Source organism: Arvicanthis niloticus, chromosome X (genome assembly GCF_011762505.2).
Source record: "Arvicanthis niloticus isolate mArvNil1 chromosome X, mArvNil1.pat.X, whole genome shotgun sequence".
Taxonomy (NCBI): Eukaryota; Metazoa; Chordata; class Mammalia; order Rodentia; family Muridae; genus Arvicanthis; species Arvicanthis niloticus.
Window position 1 is genome coordinate 21,923,467 of NC_047679.1, and position 16,138 is coordinate 21,939,604.

The 16,138-nt window shown below is 43.5% G+C and overlaps 1 protein-coding gene across 1 annotated transcript; it reads left to right on the forward strand.

Annotated features, from left to right (window-relative positions):
• Nucleotides 1–13,077: 13,077 nt before the first annotated feature.
• Tmsb4x (thymosin beta 4 X-linked) lies at nucleotides 13,078–15,216 on the forward strand. The gene is made up of 3 exons (XM_034486334.2): nucleotides 13,078–13,216; nucleotides 14,253–14,367; nucleotides 14,774–15,216. Exons 2-3 carry the CDS (start codon nucleotides 14,268–14,270, stop codon nucleotides 14,806–14,808), a joined length of 135 nt encoding a protein of 44 aa, XP_034342225.1. The 5' UTR covers nucleotides 13,078–13,216; nucleotides 14,253–14,267; the 3' UTR covers nucleotides 14,809–15,216.
• The last annotated feature ends 922 nt before the right edge of the window (nucleotides 15,217–16,138 follow it).

Consider the following 16,138-nt stretch of genomic DNA (forward strand, 5'->3'; position numbering starts at 1 on the left):
AAATGACACGAAAATGACTTTGGCCTCTCTCTGAGTATAGGAAAAGACATTCATCATGCGTACTGCTGCCTTGCGTTTTTTTGTTTGGTAGGACATTAAACCTTTCTGGGGGGATCACCCATAACATACAGACTATGTCTTTCACACAGCAATGGCGGTCCCAATCTCCAGGAAGTAAAAAAAGTCTTTGAGAAGAAAACAAAACCAAAAGACATACGAACAAACCAACAAAACAAAAGAAAAGAAACCCCACAAAAAAAAACAAACCGAAACAAAACAGAAAGTACATGCACACACACACACACACACACACACACACACACACACACACACCACCAATTAAAGTTCCTTAGAAGAACAGATGTTAGTGGCCATAAACTCAGCCATTTCTCAATTTGGTCCCCCCATCCCCAATATCCTCTTTTGATTTTCAGAGGCATAGTCAGCTCTCGGCTTCTGTTCCTTGCATGTAATTATGTCACATAATAACAATAACAATGGAAAATGCTGATGCAAACAAACAGTGCAATTAAGAAAAACAAAATCAGAGAGAGAATAAACTTTGCAAACAGCTCCAAGATATGCCTCTCAAACTAGATAGGAGACAGGAGTGTAGAACGTCGCAAACATAGCTGCCAGGGTTCAAGTCCCTATTTACCAGCAAGGCCACGATTTGGAGCATGTAGATAGCAAAGCTTCCTTCATAAACATGGATAATCTCAGTCACCATGCTTCTGAAGGTAAGACAAGAGATTTTTTGATTAGCTTTCTAGCATACAGTAAGCACACTATAAATATTAGTCATTATCCTATTCTTCAGGACTAACAAACAGGATCTCTGGCAGAATATGGGCAATCTGAGGCCACTCAAAGGATCAGCAGCCCCATGCCTATACCTGTATTTAAAAGAAACTCTCTAAATTAACGAGTCTGCTCTTCATAATTCAGGGGTCAGGTCCTGCAGGCCCAGTTCAGTTAGGTACTTCGTTTTCAAAGAATGTCATTGATTGTGGGTGGATGTTGCAATTCCCTAAAGGCACAAACCAGTGTTAAGACTTGGCCTACCATTGAGGAGGAGACCCAGCCTACCAGGAGGGGCAAAACAAATTGACACAAATGGCCACAACTAGCAACAGTTATCAGCACAGACTTTCCAAAGTGTTGGAGAGTAAGAACTGCTCCATGGTTCTTTATGCTCATTGAAAACACATAAAATGGGTAAGATTAAATCTCAGTCAAATTGACTATTAGAGATCATAAGGGAAGGAAGCGAGTAGCCCTGTTAATACAGTGCCTGGCACATAGTGGGCTCTTGGGAATGCTTTGCTGCATGAACCCATTTAGCAGCAAGGCTAAGACTTGGAACTCATGGGCTTCCTTTCATCCTCCATGTTGTCCAACAGTACAAGGCAGGGAAGCAGAAGTATGGGTCAGAGGTTGTAAGAGGAGGTAATAGTACCTCTGCCCTGGGGTCTCACTTTTTTCCAGTCCCCCCACCCCCCAACAACCACACGGCTCCCTCGCTTACAGCACCCTTCTTCAGCACCCATTGGCCCTCACTTGGGGGAGGCCTAGAAGAAGTCTGTGGAAACTTCCTTCTATAGAAACGGCTAGCTGAGAGGACTGGCTGAGAGATGAGGAAACCAAGGAAACCGCAGCCCCTCGCCTGCAGAGGCACCAGCACAGAAGCCTTTTGCTGAGCCTGGGACCTATTTCTGGCCTCACTGTTTGCTCTCTTACAAATCGCTTACCATATGCCTCACTTCCTCGCTCAAAGGTGAGATGCTGGCTGCCTAGTGACACCCTTCCATGGTTTTCTGGGGCATGGGACAAGAATGAGTTCACAGAAAGAAACTAATGCAAAAGGAACAAAAACCAAGCACTTGGATGAATGCGCTCTTGTGTAATGGTGCAGCCTGGTCACTGGTGCTTCTAAGTCAAGAAAACCCTCACAGAGTATTCGGACACATACATACACAGCTTCCCCACCTCAATGAAAATAGAAAGCAGTTCAACAAAATGTACTGTTCTGTTCCATTTTATAGGAGGTTATCTAAGAAGTAGCTGCTAAAATTAGGATGATCTAAGGGTCTAGATGGCTGAACAGTGCTGTCAAATGTACATCCAGAACAGAGTCTGATGCACTGTGGCCCAAGGATTCATTTACTTTAGGATTGTTCAGAGCTGCAGGTATCACAAGAACTGTCTGCCCGCCCTTTAAGAGCACAAGTTCCTTCACTCACAAATAAGCAGGAAGTCCCTCTCCTTGGGTTGGGCCTCTGGGTGGTGCCTTTCACTTCCTTCCAAAGGTGTTTTCTTCCTAAACCCCAAACACCAGGGTCACATTCTGTTACTTTCACAGGCCTACCTAACTGCCCTTGGCTGGGCTTTGTGGAAAGTTTCTTGATCAAGAAAAATAAATACTATTTTTTAATGCATGAAAGGGAAGATAAAACATAAAAATAATATTTTACATCAATATAAAAGTAATACTATGTGTTTCTGGTACAAGTGGTAAGTTTTATAATTGGAATCTCCACTCCCTTTTCCCAGGATCAAACCGTTAGTAGCTCTTGAAATTTTCTTGCGGAGAGCTGGGGAGGGGCACTCAGTGAGCAAAGGTGCTTGGTGGCAAGCCTGACTGCCCAAGTTCGGAACCCCAAGACCTGTCGGTATGGTGGAACTGACTCTTAGACGTAGTTGTCCTCTGGTCTTCATATGTGGTACATGCACTCAACACACACATACACCTACCTGTATCCATGAGTGCCTTCTGTGTCAGACTTTGTGTGAGCACACAGTTTTGTGTGTGTGTGTGTGTGTGTGTGTGTGTGTGTGTGTGTGTGAAACAGTAATAGCAGTAGTAATCATCATGACCATAAGAACTCCTACATATATGGAAGCTAGAGGTCAATGGTTGGGTCACTTCCTCAATTGTGCTCTACTTTATTCCTACAGGCAGTCTGTCTCTGAACCGGGAGCTTCCTTACCGACTAGACTGGCTGTCCAGCAAGCTTCCTGTCTCTTCCCACCACCCACCCCCAGTAGTCATCAGGACAATTCAAAAGCCCTGGCTCCCACCAGTTTTCCAAATTGGTTCTAGTTCTTCTTAGCTATGATTTCCCAATATACTGAGTCCACTTTCCATAGCAGAGTAGAGGGGAAAATTCAAGTAGAGTCTCTCCAGCTAAAACCGGTGTTACGTGGTTAGGTGGTTCAGGGAAGACCCCTTAAATGTGTAAACGCTGCAGGCGGGAACAAAAGAAAAACAAAGAACATCTCTGACCTCCTCCCTTTCTTCCTTTGTATTGCTGCAGTAAATGGAATGAAACTAGGGCCTTGTGAGGTGCTATGCTGGGAAACACTCTACCATCGAATAGAGTGAGTAAATCTGCAGACCTTGTGGTCTACTTTTAAGATAAACAAGACCATTTTGTGCCCAGAAAACAGGTTGTTAATCCAGCTGTTGCTTTTAGTCTCTTCGAAAGAAGTCCTCAACAGCCCCATTGCTCTAGAATTTCTTTAGGGGGAAAAACACCTCATTAAAATAGTTATCATAGGTGTACTTCGTAAATAAATATTTTCAGAGTGCTTTTTGACACACTTCACCTTTGAAGATTTTCCCTTTTGGAGAATCTAGGGATGTCAGATTATAGCAGGGTTCCTTGTAAGGTACTATCCCAGGAGGGAGGAGGTGCCTTCACTCCCATGCAAAATCTCACTAGGATTGGTGCATGATGGGAGGCTATTTCACCACCATGGAGATAATGAATCCTCCCATAATTCCCAAGTACCATGTAGGAAATAGAGAAATTAAAAGTCTTGGGGCTGAAGAAATGGATCAGTGGTGTTAAGAGCATTTGTTGCTTCTGCAGAGGTCCCAGGGTCAGTTCTCAGCGCACACATGGTGGCTCACATTTATTCTTAACTCCAGTTCCAGATGATGTGACACCCTTTTCTGACCTCCTCCTGCACTAGGCACCAGGCACCCATAGAATACATATACATACATGCAGGGCAAACACCCACATTCATAAAATAAAAAAGAGATTAATCTTTATTAAAAAATTAAAAAAGCATATCTCAAACTATTGTAGCTTTCTGTGAAGAAATTGGGTAGATAACACCTTCATGAAGTGATCAATGTTACTTTTTAACATTCCCAGTAACTAAATAAACCAGTCACTCTACTCCTGAGAGTAGACAACAAGAAGGTCACAGCATTCCTCATGCCTGTAGTATTTCTGCCCCCAAAGAAAACACACAAATTTAATCATGAGGAAACATCTATTAAACACAAATCAAAAGAAATTCCACACAACAGCTGCCCTATTGTCAAAAATATTAGTGTTGTGGAACACCAAGAGAGCCCAAGGAAGTTCTATATTAACACATATCAACAGGATATAGCAATTAAACGTTTGCATGATCCCGAATTGGAATCTGGATGAGACAGAAACTGTTAGAAAGACATTATTAGACAAAACTTGAATATGCCTGTTGATTAGATCACAGTATTGTGGCACAGATAATTTCCTGACACACACAATTGTACTGGTGTCTATGCTGTGGAATGTCTTTGTTAGTCAACATGCATCTAGGGATGGCAGGTGGGGTGGCAAAAGATTTCATATTCACAACTTTTTTGCAAATGGTTTTCAAAACAATACACAGATAAGTAGGTACATAAAATGCCTGGAAAAGGAAAGCAGTAAAATATTAAAACTTGGATTTCCTAGACAAAGAATATGCAGTCATTAATTATCTTTGAAGCTTTTTGTAAGTTTGAAATTATTCCAAATAATTTTTTACATAATCTGGTAATTCTAAGCATGGTTTGTGTGACAAACAAATAACAAACCAGGCCTAATTACCAAAGAAAGCCAAACCTGTAAAGTTGCAGAAACCAAAGGCAAAGAAGCCAAGCAGCAGGGGTGGCTCAATGGGTAAAGGCACTTGCCACCAAGCTTGGTAACCTGAATTTTATCCCTGGGACTCAAGTGATGGAAGGAGAGAATTAACCTTGTAGGTTGCTCTCTGACCTCCACACATACACTGGTGTGTGTGCACCTACATATACCCAAAATATATGCAATAAGAAACATGCATAAGTTCTATCTTGACAAAAAGTACTTCTCACCTATTTTCATGACCTATCTCCCTTTCCTGGTTTGTGTTTCCTGGCTTTATCATTTTTGTGTGTGTGTGTGCACAAGAGTGATAATTCAGTGTATGTGGTTTTTTTTTTTTTCAATTCCCCCTCACTACAAAGTTTAAATCTTTCACCCAACTGATTTACATCCAGTACCCAGTAGGTAGCACATAATGATCCTTACCCAGCTCAATTTCCAATGGAAGTCAAAGCTAGAGAAACCTATACCTGGAAGGTCCTCTCTGAGTTGCCTCCTTTTTAATACTCTTTGTTGTGGTGGTGGTGGCGGTTGCTTTGGAAAATTGGATGTAGCATTTTTTTTGTACATAACATTTTTATATATACATTATGTAAAAATGAACCATTTTGAAGTCATTAAGTCCACTTGTTGTATTGGACAAACATTACATCTACCTAGTTTTAAACCATTTTTACTGTTCCCACTATAATCCATTACAAGGTTTTTCCCATTCCTCTCAACTCTTAGCTCCTGGTAACTACTGATACACTTATTGCTTCTGGATTTATCGAGACCAGATGCTTAATATAAATAGAACCATATACAATATGCGGTCTTTATAACTACCTTTTTCCCACATTGCATAATGTTTTCAAGGTTTGTCTATGCTCTAGTATGGTTCAATACTGTATCCTTTGGGGCAACACAGGAAACTGAACCCCAGGCTTTGCTACTAGAATGAGCTATATCACCAGCCCTTCATTTATTTGAGACATACTCTTACTACATAGCCCACACTGCCCCCTTGAAATCAGTATGTAATCAAGACTGACTTCAAACTTGAGACCCTCCAACCTCCTGAGTACTGGGATTATAGACATATGCCACCATGCCTGGCACCGTATGGTAATTCAGTGCTTAATATTTGAAGACTAAGGTTATTTAATCTTAAACCTTTAGTTGAATCTATTAGCTGAGGTGACATTCAGGAATTAATGTGTCTGTTGATTTCAATTGTCCATATCATCTTTACCAATTCAGATCATGCAGACCTGGCTCTAAATTGCAAATTCTGGTAAGTAACTCAAGTGGCCTTTTCCTGTACTTTCCTTTACGATGAGTAGGGTTTATATTTATAACTTCTACTTTAGATACAAAGACAAATGCCACAATGAACTACTGTAGGGTAGGATACCTCCCATGGGAAGTCAGTAGAGTTATCAGAGAGAATCAGCGACAGGGTACAGATGCTAGGAAAGGCTTGCTCTCTCACTAGCCATACATGTCAGTCAATGTCTGCACACACGTAAGCTGAGAGCTGCAGGTCACCCTTAGACAGGAAAAAAATAACACAGCCAAAAGGAACAGAGCCTGTATGTGCGCACTACACACACCCTGGGGACAGGTAATAGCTGCTCTAGGTCATCGTCTTCCGTAAAGAGGCTAAGTTGAACCTTTGAATAGAGGGGAGAGGCTGAGGCATTCTGCGCAAGCAGCTTGGCTGTTACAATAGCACAGAATGGGTGGAAGGTGAGGAGCCCAAAACCCTTCCAAAAATGGCAATCTGAACTGCAAAGCAGGACAAGACAACCCAGGAACCTCCCCCAAAACCACTGGAGGTCATGTAGAGAAGTTCCTATAGACATTAACAGACCAGAATTTCCTGGAGTGGAGAGTGGGGATGTGTGTGTGTGTGTGTGTGTGTGTGTGTGTGTGTGTGTGTGTGTGTCTGTTTCTGTGTGTCCGTGTGTGTCTGTGTCTATCTGTGTGTGTCTGTGTTTCTGTGTGTGTCTGTGTTTCTATGTGTCTGTGTGTATATGCATATATGTTTGTGTATGAGTGTGTACACGTTCATGCACACATGCTGTATGATATACACAACTGTGACTCAGCCCCAGGTTAGCAAGGCTGGACCTCAACTGGAGAGGAAAATAAAAAGATGTGACAGGGATGACGAATTTCACCTGTGGTGGCATTGGTGCCACCAGCTCTACTGAAGAGCCTCAGTCACATACTGCCCACCCCCCCACACACACACACACATATTCCTCGTAAGTAGGCCAGAAGTAAGGACACAAACACTGTATAATCGCTAAAGTTTTGACAGGCAAGACAATGTGTGCTTGGACTTCATTGTGTTTAATTTAAGAAGCCCATTTTTGTTCTTGTGCTTTCATATGTGTTCTCTACTTTCCTAAATAATCTTTCCCCAAATTGCCACCATTTGTGGCTGTGGACCAACAAGAGCAGGACATTTCTGCAGCTGGGCAGCACAGGTGGCTGTGGCCAGGTCACTAGAGACAAAAAGAAAGAAGAGACGAACACAGAGCCAGTCCTAGATACAGAACAAGGCAGTGGCACTGGAGACACACAGGAATCTATAATCTGAAAGAGTAGAATTGACTTCATAACATAGGGAACTCTGTGAAGAAGGAACAGGAGGAGCCTCTGCATGAGACCATGAAGAATTTCACAATGGCGGCAGTATACCACTATGCATCAGGGTTTTTTGAGTTCGGGGTCCAGTCCAACACACAAGCCATACACCCAGAAACCCAGTCCCAACAAGCTAATGCTTTGGTCAGCACTCTTCTCAAACACGAAGCAGCTGTCTACTGCTTGAACTTGGTTTCTTCATCATAAAGCAAGATTGCTACCTTTTGTTAGTAATATGGAAAATCTCTGTCATTCTTTAGGCATTATCTACCTCATTTTTCATTTTGGTTGTTGTTGTTATTGATTTTTTTTTTTTGAACAGGGCCTGGTCTCTGTCCTGGAACTTGTAACATAGAATAAGCTGGTTGGCTAGTACACACCAGTGACCTGCCCGCCTCCATTTTTCCAATGCTTGAATTTTACACATGAGCACCGCCATGTGTAAATCCTGGCTCTTTATGTGGGCTTTGGGGATTGAACTCAGGTCCTCATGCTTGCAAGGAAAGCACAGGGCTGAATGCATCAGCCTTGGGATGTATATTTCACAGAAAAGGTTTGACAAGCGTGAGCATGAAGTTTAGTGGTAGAACGCTGCCTAGCACGTGTAAGGCGCAGAGTTGGAATCACAGCACCACGAGGAAAAAAAAATAAAATAACATCAACAACAATGTAAAACAAAAACCAAGTTTTCATACCCGTAGCGGAGCATGACCTTTAATGTACAGTCTTCTTGCCTCCAATCCCAGTGGCTGGAATCTCAAGCATATGATGCCACTGTTAGCTTATAGTACCTATAATTCAATTATTTAAATATTTACATTCCAAGTATGTCTGTGAACCATATATGTGTCTGTTACCCAGGGAATCCAGAAGTCAGAAGAGAGTGTCAGATCCCCCAGAGACTGGAGTTACAATTGCGAGTCACCATGTGGGTACCAGGAATCAAATCCAGGTCTTCTGGAAAAACAGCCAGTACTCTTAACTGCTGAGCCATCTCTCCAACCGTTATCTATATTTTGAAGTGTGTTATTTTTATTTGTTTTGGGGTACTGAGGACTAAACTCGGGGCTTTGCACATGCTAAATATATGCCCTAAGGACGAGAGATTCCTGAGCCCTATACAAAAAATCTTAAGCACACTAAGATGGTTTATAGACATAGGATATGTCTTTATGTCTTTATTTCTAGCTTGTCTACACAGCCAGTCTGAAGACCTTAGGATGCTAGACAAACCTAGCATTTAAATGAGGCCATTTCTAAGGTAACTAACTGCTCTGAGTCCCCACCACGTCACTGGGGTTGCTGTATAATCTTATCCTAGTGGGTTAGTTAATTTCTCTGTAACTCCCTTATCTACAAAGTGAGGAAAATAACAGGCCTCCTTAGCAGGTCTTTTGGGATACTACAGGGAGAGTTCCCAGGATACAGCTGACAGTCAGAAAATGCTGGCTCTTACCACTGCTCTTTTGGCCATTCTCGCAAATAGTATTATTCTTCAGCCTGTTACCTACCTTCCTTTCAACGACATATTCCTGCCACCGTCTTTCCTCCCATGCAAGTCCCTTGCCAAACCAAATTTACTCACTGCCCTCTCTGCAAGACTCAAAGATTCTGCATTTTTGAACCGGCTCCCCTGGCTATTTGGAGGCTGAATAACCACTTGGAGGGGATGTTGTAGAGGCAAACTCAGAGCTGCAGAAATTCCTTCAGATCGATGGAGAGGACAGGGCAATCAGCAATGCTGCACGTGCATGGGGTGGGATGGGGGGCGGGGGGCTCTGGGTTTTGTCTGTGCTTGCCGGTTTTCCTCCGCTCATTTTTCTCACACTGGCAGGGGGAGCCCTTTGTTCCACCGTACTGGAGCCACAACGTGGAGCTGTCGTGGGTGAGAATACTAGAGAATGCTGGAGAAAGGTCTCTTTCAGCGAACCTAGTGGCAGGAGTCGAAGGACAGACTCATAACGGGATTGTTTGCTTTAGAGAAAGTTGCTTAAATTCTATGAGCCTCAGTTTCTTTTGTAGTAAAATGAGGAAGTCAGTACCCAGTGCTTAGGATGAGAATTGAATCCTACTCTATATGCAAAGGCTTCAGGGAGGTACAAAATCTAGCTAGGACTAGATTTTGAAGATCCCTTCCCTTTGTCCTTTTCATCTTCTGTTACCAAGGGACTCCAGGCTGTTCTAGGGGATTTAGCTTCTCCGGAGTGCAAGGGGGCGGGGTCATCTGTAAGGGAGAGTTTGAAGGAAAGGTGGCAATTGTAGGAACCCCAGGGGAGTGTGGACTGCAGACCGGTGGGGCAGGTGGTAGGAGGCCCTGAACTCAGACAAAAAGAGTGGGATTTGAACAAGCAAAGAGCTGAGAGCCCCTGCAACACTCCCTGTTCCCAGGCTCCTCCTCTTTTTCCTTCTGATCAGTACTCTGGCCAAAACTGAAAAGTTTAAGATCACAGGACTCATTTTCATAAGCTCAGACTTCTACGGGCTGTCGCTCCATCATTGGAAACACACACAATTTTGGCCCAGGCCCACACTGGAAAGCAAAAGAAAACAAAGTGCCTGCTCACGCCACTTCCTGGTTCCGTGGGGGTATGAGCTTCGACAGGGAGGGGCCACTTTGTTGGCACATTTCTCACAGGGTGCCATGGCCTGTGAGCTGAGAGAGGCAAGGCAGTTCTGAAGTGGGCTCTTTGCTTGCCTTTTACTGGGAGGCCCGAGAACAGAATTCACCATGCAACTGAAGGGACCAGGGCCTCTGAAAGAAAAACAATTGCCTCTTCACATCTTTGTCTTTGTCCCTTTAATTGGAATTGAAAACTCCCACCTCAGTGGTTATTGTGCTCAGTATATTCTAATCTACTTATAAACGCTTCCTTCCCTGAAGCAGCAATTGTCCCTGACATCTGGAATATTAATTCTAAATAGACTCAAGTGTCTGAGATGTAAACCAGTTATTGGAGTCATCTGTTAAGAAACTGACTTCAAGAACTGAGAAGCAACTGAAGCAGTGCGAGCCATGGTTAATTGAGCAAATACTATCTTCTAGGTGTCAAGAAACACACTAGTTTATTACCCAGGCTGGCCTCAAACTCACTCTGGATGACTTTGAATTCCTAATTCTCTTGCCTCTACATCCTGAGTGGTGACATTTCAGGAGTGTCATACCATGCCTGTTTTATGTCACACTAGAGATTGAACCTAGGGCTTGGTACAGTCTAGGCAAGTGCTCTGCCAAGTGAGTTATTTTTATTAGCTTAAAAAAACAGAAAATATCTCATTTTCACTGATAATTTTTTAGTAAATAATAAATTACAAGTAAATAATAGCGAGTTGCTTCTCTCTTACAGCCTGTCTGCTCTTTTTTCAGTCAGCAGCTAAAATAATCTGCCTGCCATCGTGTTAGGAAAGTAGAAAACTATAGATGCTTATTAATTATGTAGAAATATATGAAGAAATATATACATTTCTCTTTATAAGAGATGTAATGCCAAATTACTTGAGGTTTTTGCTAATGGTAAACATGAAAACATTTATTCTTTTCTTCTCAACTTTCTCTTTTAAAGAGAAATTATAATAACAGGACACAGTGCTTGCCATTGTAAAGTTTGGTCCCAAGAACAATCTTCCCACAACTCCACCCACTACTTATCACCACTTGGCCACTTTAGAGAAGAGTTAAGAAAAGAATGATCGCCACGAGGAGCCCCACATGACACTTTTAAAGACAATCCCTTTTGTTTGCATTTCATTTTATCTGTTTCACCCTATCTTTTCTAATTTTTCTGTCCAGTGGGCAAGTCAAGACCATATACAGAGGACTCAGTTCCCAGGGCAAGTTGTTTCCTCTCTTACAGTCCGTCTGCTCTTTTTCAGTCAGCAGCTAGAATAATCTGCCTGCTACGCTGTTACGAAAGTAGAAAACTCTAGATGTTTACAGATTCCACTCTTTAAGCTCCTCTGGCTGCATAACTTCTGTAAGGGCTAATCTTTCCTAAGGCAAACAGGCAAACAGGGTCAAGGCTATAGCATTCCTTTGTCACAGGAAGAAGACACGAAGACAGGGACAGCTAAGTGAAGGGACATGGAATCCAACGACCCACCGAAATGGTGTCAGTGTAACTGCAGCTGCTAAGCAGAAGAGGTCAGGAATGCACCCTGCAAGATCTGTTCTGTGTTTCAACAATGCAGTGAACTCCCTCCAAGTGAACATGGGGAGATGGGGGCATGTGTTACCAGAGAGGTGACATCTAATGCATGCTCAAACAGGTCCAGGGCCCCATTCAAAGGGCAGAAAGGCAATCTTCCAAGTAGAGCATTAACCGGGGAACCACATGGGTCACCTGCTCCTGCCTACCCCCATCTCCTTCCTCCCAAGTAAAAGGGAAGTAGACGAAGAAATGGGGAAGTCCAAGCTGCTCCAGCAGTGGCAGTTTAGGGTCCCTAATAACACTTGACTCATTACCAGAGAGGCACAGCCTCTGTCATAAAAATGCTTAGCAAAGGCTTTCTGGAAACATCCCTCCAGGGCACAGAAAAGGAGAAGGAATGTTTTATAGTTCTCCGTGTCTCAGAAATAATCTCAACGACGCCTTTTTATGCCCTACGTAGCTTCCTCCTATCGCCTGCCTCTTGCAGGCACAAGCTTGGTACCTGTAATTACTTTTGAGTAGCAAGTGGGTCCCTGGTACTCGCCAACTCAGGTGCCATTTTGAAACCCGCACCTCTCGACCTGAATCGCCCACATGGGTTGCAGAAAACCTTCCCTTCAAAATCTAGTTCGCGCTTCAGTTTCAATCCTGAGATGGTAGAGCTAACGGACTTGTGATCTTCAGAGATCCTTGGCTCTCATTAGCAATCACTTTTAAATGATGAAAATAAGAAAAGGAAAATTAACTTCCTTATTGTCGGTCAGTAGCAGAAGTTGAATTTAACTTAATTTTTAAAGGGCAGGCAGTGTTCTCTGTAAAACTCGCAATCACCTTACACCTAGCAGACGTTAGTTACTTGACTCGATTGCTCACGGAAATTATAGCAAGCAATATAGATGCTACAATGCTAAAACTTGTCTTTTAAAAATCCACTCAAGGACCCTTTATCGCCCTCTCAAATCAAAGGGGGAGACAAGAGAGGGAGACAAAGAGGGCCGGGTGGGGCAAATGCGGTCCACTGGTCTGAAAGCTGAGTCATAGGACTCAGACCCCTGCAGCCCTTGTATGAGGAACACCGCACCCTATCTTGGGGGCGTTGGCTGCAGACAAAGCCGGTTTCTAAGTAAAGAAATGCCTGTCCCCTTCAGTGTCACTCAGGCTCTTAGTTATCACGCATTAAACCTTAAGAACAGGTTTGGGCGGCTGTTGCAAAAGTTCATGATAATAAAATAGACGTCAAATGGGGAGGGGGAAGCATTTTGAAGGCGTTTGTTCCTTTTCTAGTTCCGCCATCTATGTGGTTCAAGGGCCCCGGTGGATGGGGATGTGGGGGTTGGGAGGGGGTCCGATAGGCCTCCGAACGCCCTTCCGGAGACGCGGCGCGAAGGAGTTAAGCGGGACTGCGAATGACATCACCTCATTTGCATAGGAGCGCGCATAAAACAGCGCTCGCCGCGCCCCTCCCGACAATCGGCTGCAGCCTCTGAGCAGATCGGACTCTCCTTGTTCGCACAGCTCGCTCGGGTAAGCCCCAGGGCCCCTTCCTTCTGATCTTCCCTTCCTGTCCCGCCATGGCGCTTGCCCCTCATCTTCCTCATCCTTAAAGCCAAGTCCAAGGGGTACTTCCAGGCAAGGTTGTTTCGGGGAATTGGGGGGATGCTAAACTTTCCAGATGCTGAGTAACGGGAAGGGGAACTTGATTAAGAAAAAGAAAAACCCCACAAAATCGGGAATTTGGCTGCGCAGCTTAGCGGGGAATCGTTTTTCTCCTCGACCCTCTCTCCGAAGTATTTTCCCTTGTCTAGCTGGCTGTATTTAATCAGAAATAGAAAGATCCTTTGTTCAAACGCTCCGTATTCCCCTTAAACTCCTGACGGCTTCGAGGGCTGTTATCTATGGCAGGTTTAACCTTCCTGGCCTTTAGCGTGAAAATTGGGAAGCCCTTGCAGATGAATGTATGCAAAGGCAGTCAAATGGCCCCTGCACGCTGATCAAGATGCATTTGCGGGAAGTGCGGAGGCAGCTTTGTGTGCGGAGAGGCTGCATTGTTGGGCTAGAGAGAGGAGAGGAAGCGAGTAGGGCGGTGGTCGGCAGCTGGCGGCGTCAGCTCCCCCGCCTTTGTGCGGAGGAGAAAGCTGGATCGCCTGGCATCTTTTGGAGAGCAAGCCCTTGTAGACAACATAGATGCGTTTTGCGACCTTGTCTCTATTTTAAGAGATTTTACTAGACTTTCCCCCTTTAAACTGGAAGTGGCTTCATTCTTTCCCGATTTTAATTTTTCAACATTGCACAATGATGAATTTTATTATACGGAAATATTCACCTTTGACTATTTTTCCACCTTTGATCTTTGATTCTTCACTTTGGGAATATTAGGGAGGAATATTTTTTCTATAGAAAGAGGAAGGTCTTGAGCGAGGAATAGATGAGGAAAGTACCCGGAGGCAGTAGGATTTCGGGCTTTGGGGTTTCGGGGCGGGGGGGGGGGTGCTTTCGGAACTGGGAGAGGCGAGGGAGGGTGGCTCTTTCTTAGCTTTGGTCTTGGTTTTTGTACCTGCAGCTCCTTCCAGCAACCATGTCTGACAAACCCGATATGGCTGAGATCGAGAAATTCGATAAGTCGAAATTGAAGAAGACAGAAACGCAAGAGAAAAATCCTCTGCCTTCAAAAGAAAGTAAGCTGTTCGCCCCCACCCATTTTCAGAACAGGCTGGGCGGGAGCAGAGCAGAGCGGGAGCTGCAGCAGGGAGGAGGAAGGGAGGGGCAGCGGGGAGGATGGGGGGGGTGCGGGGGAGGAGTCGACAGTTTGATGATGATAAATATGGCCTGCAAAGGTTAATTAAAAACTGTTTTGCAGCCAACAAGCGCCGGGCTTTAGTGATTTAATAATAATGGGATATTTTATATTCCATATTATGCAAATACATTTATTGGATAACTGTATTTCTGTTTAGTATGTCTTGCTCAGTGTGGCTGCTACGTTATCTTTCTAGAACTTTTATAATACGAAAAGAGATTTTTAAATGAAAATTGCGTCATTTTATAGATTGCTCTAAGCCTCCATTTTTTTTTTCTTCACAGCAATTGAACAAGAGAAGCAAGCTGGCGAATCGTAATGAGGCGACCGCCGCCAATATGCACTGTACATTCCACAAGCATTGCCTTCTTATTTTACTTCTTTTAGCTGTTTAACTTTGTAAGATGCAAAGAGGTTGGATCAAGTTTAAATGACTGTGCTGCCCCTTTCACATCAAAGAATCAGAACTACTGACCAGGAAGGCCTCCCCAGCCTCTCCCGCCCATCTGCTGGTCTGGCTGGCAGAGAGGGAAAAGAACTTGCATGTTGATGAAGGAAAAAACTGGGTGGGAGATGGTGAAATAAAGAGTAAAATTCAAGATGGTCTAAGATGTCCTGCAGGATGTTAAAATGCAGTTTAATCAGAGTGCCATTTTTTTTTGTTCAAACAATTTTAATTATTGGAATGCACAATTTTTTTAATATGCAAATAAAGTTTTAAAACCTGGATGGTGTGTCTGTTTGGTGTCTGGAAGGAGTAGTTAAATGGGCGATAAGACCTTTGCAAAACTGTCTGCCTCTTGGTCATTGGGACATAGCAGTGACAAGCATAAACTGCCTTGGCATCACAGCTCTGAGTTAGTCCAGGTATGTGAAATCCCATCTATAGCAAATGATCAGGAGGTCATCTTATGCTGATTGTTGAGTCCCTAATGGATTACATAAAAGATTTAATGAAAATATTTGAAATTGGTACAGCCACCACTGTTGGAAGAAGGAGGCTGTGGAATGAAGGGGTGGGGGGTGGGGGTGGGAGGCAGGGGTATGACCAGCCTGAGTAGCGTACATGTAGTTAGAGCCTGTTATAAATAAGCCAACAATGAATTTATTGCATATCCCTCAAAACAGAAGGTGGTGGTTCGACACGTTAACATTAGGTATCAAAATGAACTTGGCTAACGAACGATCTGGTATTGAACGAGTGGAATTTAGGGCAATCCTGAAAGATAAAAATGAAGATCACATTTTAGTGTTTACTTTGGGAAGAAATTTAGAATTTGTCTTTGTATAGTGGCCAGTTTGCAAATCAAGCTCAATATTTAAAATCAGCTTTATAAAACCATTAAACGATGATTTGAACTTGGTGAAATGTTAATAAGGAATGCTTGGGCTTAGAGGACAAATGCAGGACAGGTGAAATCTGGGCCAGATAACCATCGGCTGACCCAAAGAGCTTGAGTCCTTCCTAATCTTCAGGCATCTGAGCTGCATATTTAATTGACGGGTACAAGCAAAGCCCTTGTTCTGTCCAGGCCACAACATGTAGAAAGAGAGGGAAAATGAGCTCTCAGTTTTTAACAGGAAAACGAAGGTACGCAAAGCTCCTTGACAGAGAGCTCTGTTCTTAATGAAGGTTGTAGATCTATTAA